The 1,222-nt window shown below is 56.0% G+C and overlaps 1 protein-coding gene across 1 annotated transcript in view; it reads left to right on the top strand.

The window, feature by feature from the left end:
• The window catches only part of HOXB2 (homeobox B2), a 2,094-nt gene that overhangs the window by 642 nt on the left and 230 nt on the right, over nt 1–1,222 (top strand). Inside the window, exon 2 of the mRNA XM_009892213.1 lies at nt 883–1,218. Coding sequence (XP_009890515.1) covers nt 883–1,218 — 336 coding nt within the window. The remainder of the gene's footprint in view (nt 1–882; nt 1,219–1,222) is intronic.

The raw sequence follows: 1,222 nt of genomic DNA, 5'->3' as shown, positions 1-1,222 counted from the left end.
GGAGCTGGCAGCCCAGCCACAGCTCCATTTGTCTGACTTTCCCTCCCAGCCTTGAATTATTTTTTTTTTTTTACAGGGGAATAAAAAAGCCTAAATAAATAAATAAATGAAAACAGCCCACAACCAAAAAACGAAAGAAGAGCGGATGGGGGGAAAGAAAGACGGGTGGGTAACGCGGCGGCTGCTCCCAGCAGGATGGGGAGGTGGAAAAAGAGAGAGCAGGACTCTCAGCGCCCAGCACGGAGGGGAAAGGCAGCTCCCCATGGCAAAATAAAATAAATCCCCCCCCTAGCCCCCCAATAAAGCAATAGCCTCTCCCTGAGGTGCTCCGTGGCCGAGGAGCTCGGTAGCCCTGGCCAGGGACCCTCCTTCCCCCGGGACAAAGTGTTTAAGGCACAATTCACCGTTTCAAGTATTTTAATGGCACCGTTCAGGTAAATGCCGGGCAGGAGAAGGGCGGACACCGGAGCTCATTGGCCAGATAATACAGGAATAATGAACTCAAAGCCCCGCAGCGTCCGTCCCCGAACTGCCGGCAAAAGGAGTTAAAAAAAAAAGAAAAGGAAGGAAAGGGAAGGGTTGAAATTCCCCTTGTTCGCGGAGGTGGCTGAGAAGGAAGGTCCCTAAAGGGAGAGGCCAGGGAGCAAAATCCTTTCTCCTCCTTGGGGCAAAGGGACCGGAGAGTCATTTCCAACCCTCTTCCACAGTTGGAAGGGTTTAATTAAACATTTATTTTCTCCCGTAGCGGCTCCTCCGCCACACTCACGCTCGTTCGTGAGGGGCACGGCTCTACCCTGCCCGCAACGGGGAGGGGATGGATCCAGACCCTCCACTTGTCCCCGCTCCCTCTCTTTCCAACGGGCCGTTTTCTATGTGTTTAAGACATCCAGGGGCTAGCGGACACCAGCGGCTCCAGGAGGCTCCGGACCGCGTACACCAACACGCAGCTGCTGGAGCTGGAGAAGGAATTTCACTTCAACAAATACCTCTGCAGGCCCCGGCGGGTGGAGATCGCGGCTCTGCTCGACCTCACCGAGCGGCAAGTCAAGGTCTGGTTCCAGAACCGCCGGATGAAACACAAGAGGCAAACCCAGTACAAAGAAAACCCCGACGGGGATCTCGCCTATCCCAACCTGGACGAGGGCAGCGACCCGGCGGAGGAATCTGAGGAGAGCCCGGCTTTCGGGCCGGCTCCGGAGCCCGGCGGGGCCTACCAAAGCGA

Source organism: Charadrius vociferus, unplaced genomic scaffold, assembly GCF_000708025.1.
Source record: "Charadrius vociferus isolate BGI_N301 unplaced genomic scaffold, ASM70802v2 scaffold509, whole genome shotgun sequence".
Lineage (NCBI taxonomy): Eukaryota > Metazoa > Chordata > Aves > Charadriiformes > Charadriidae > Charadrius > Charadrius vociferus.
The sequence above is the reverse complement of the archived record's forward strand: the minus strand, read 5'-3'. Positions and strand labels throughout refer to the sequence as shown.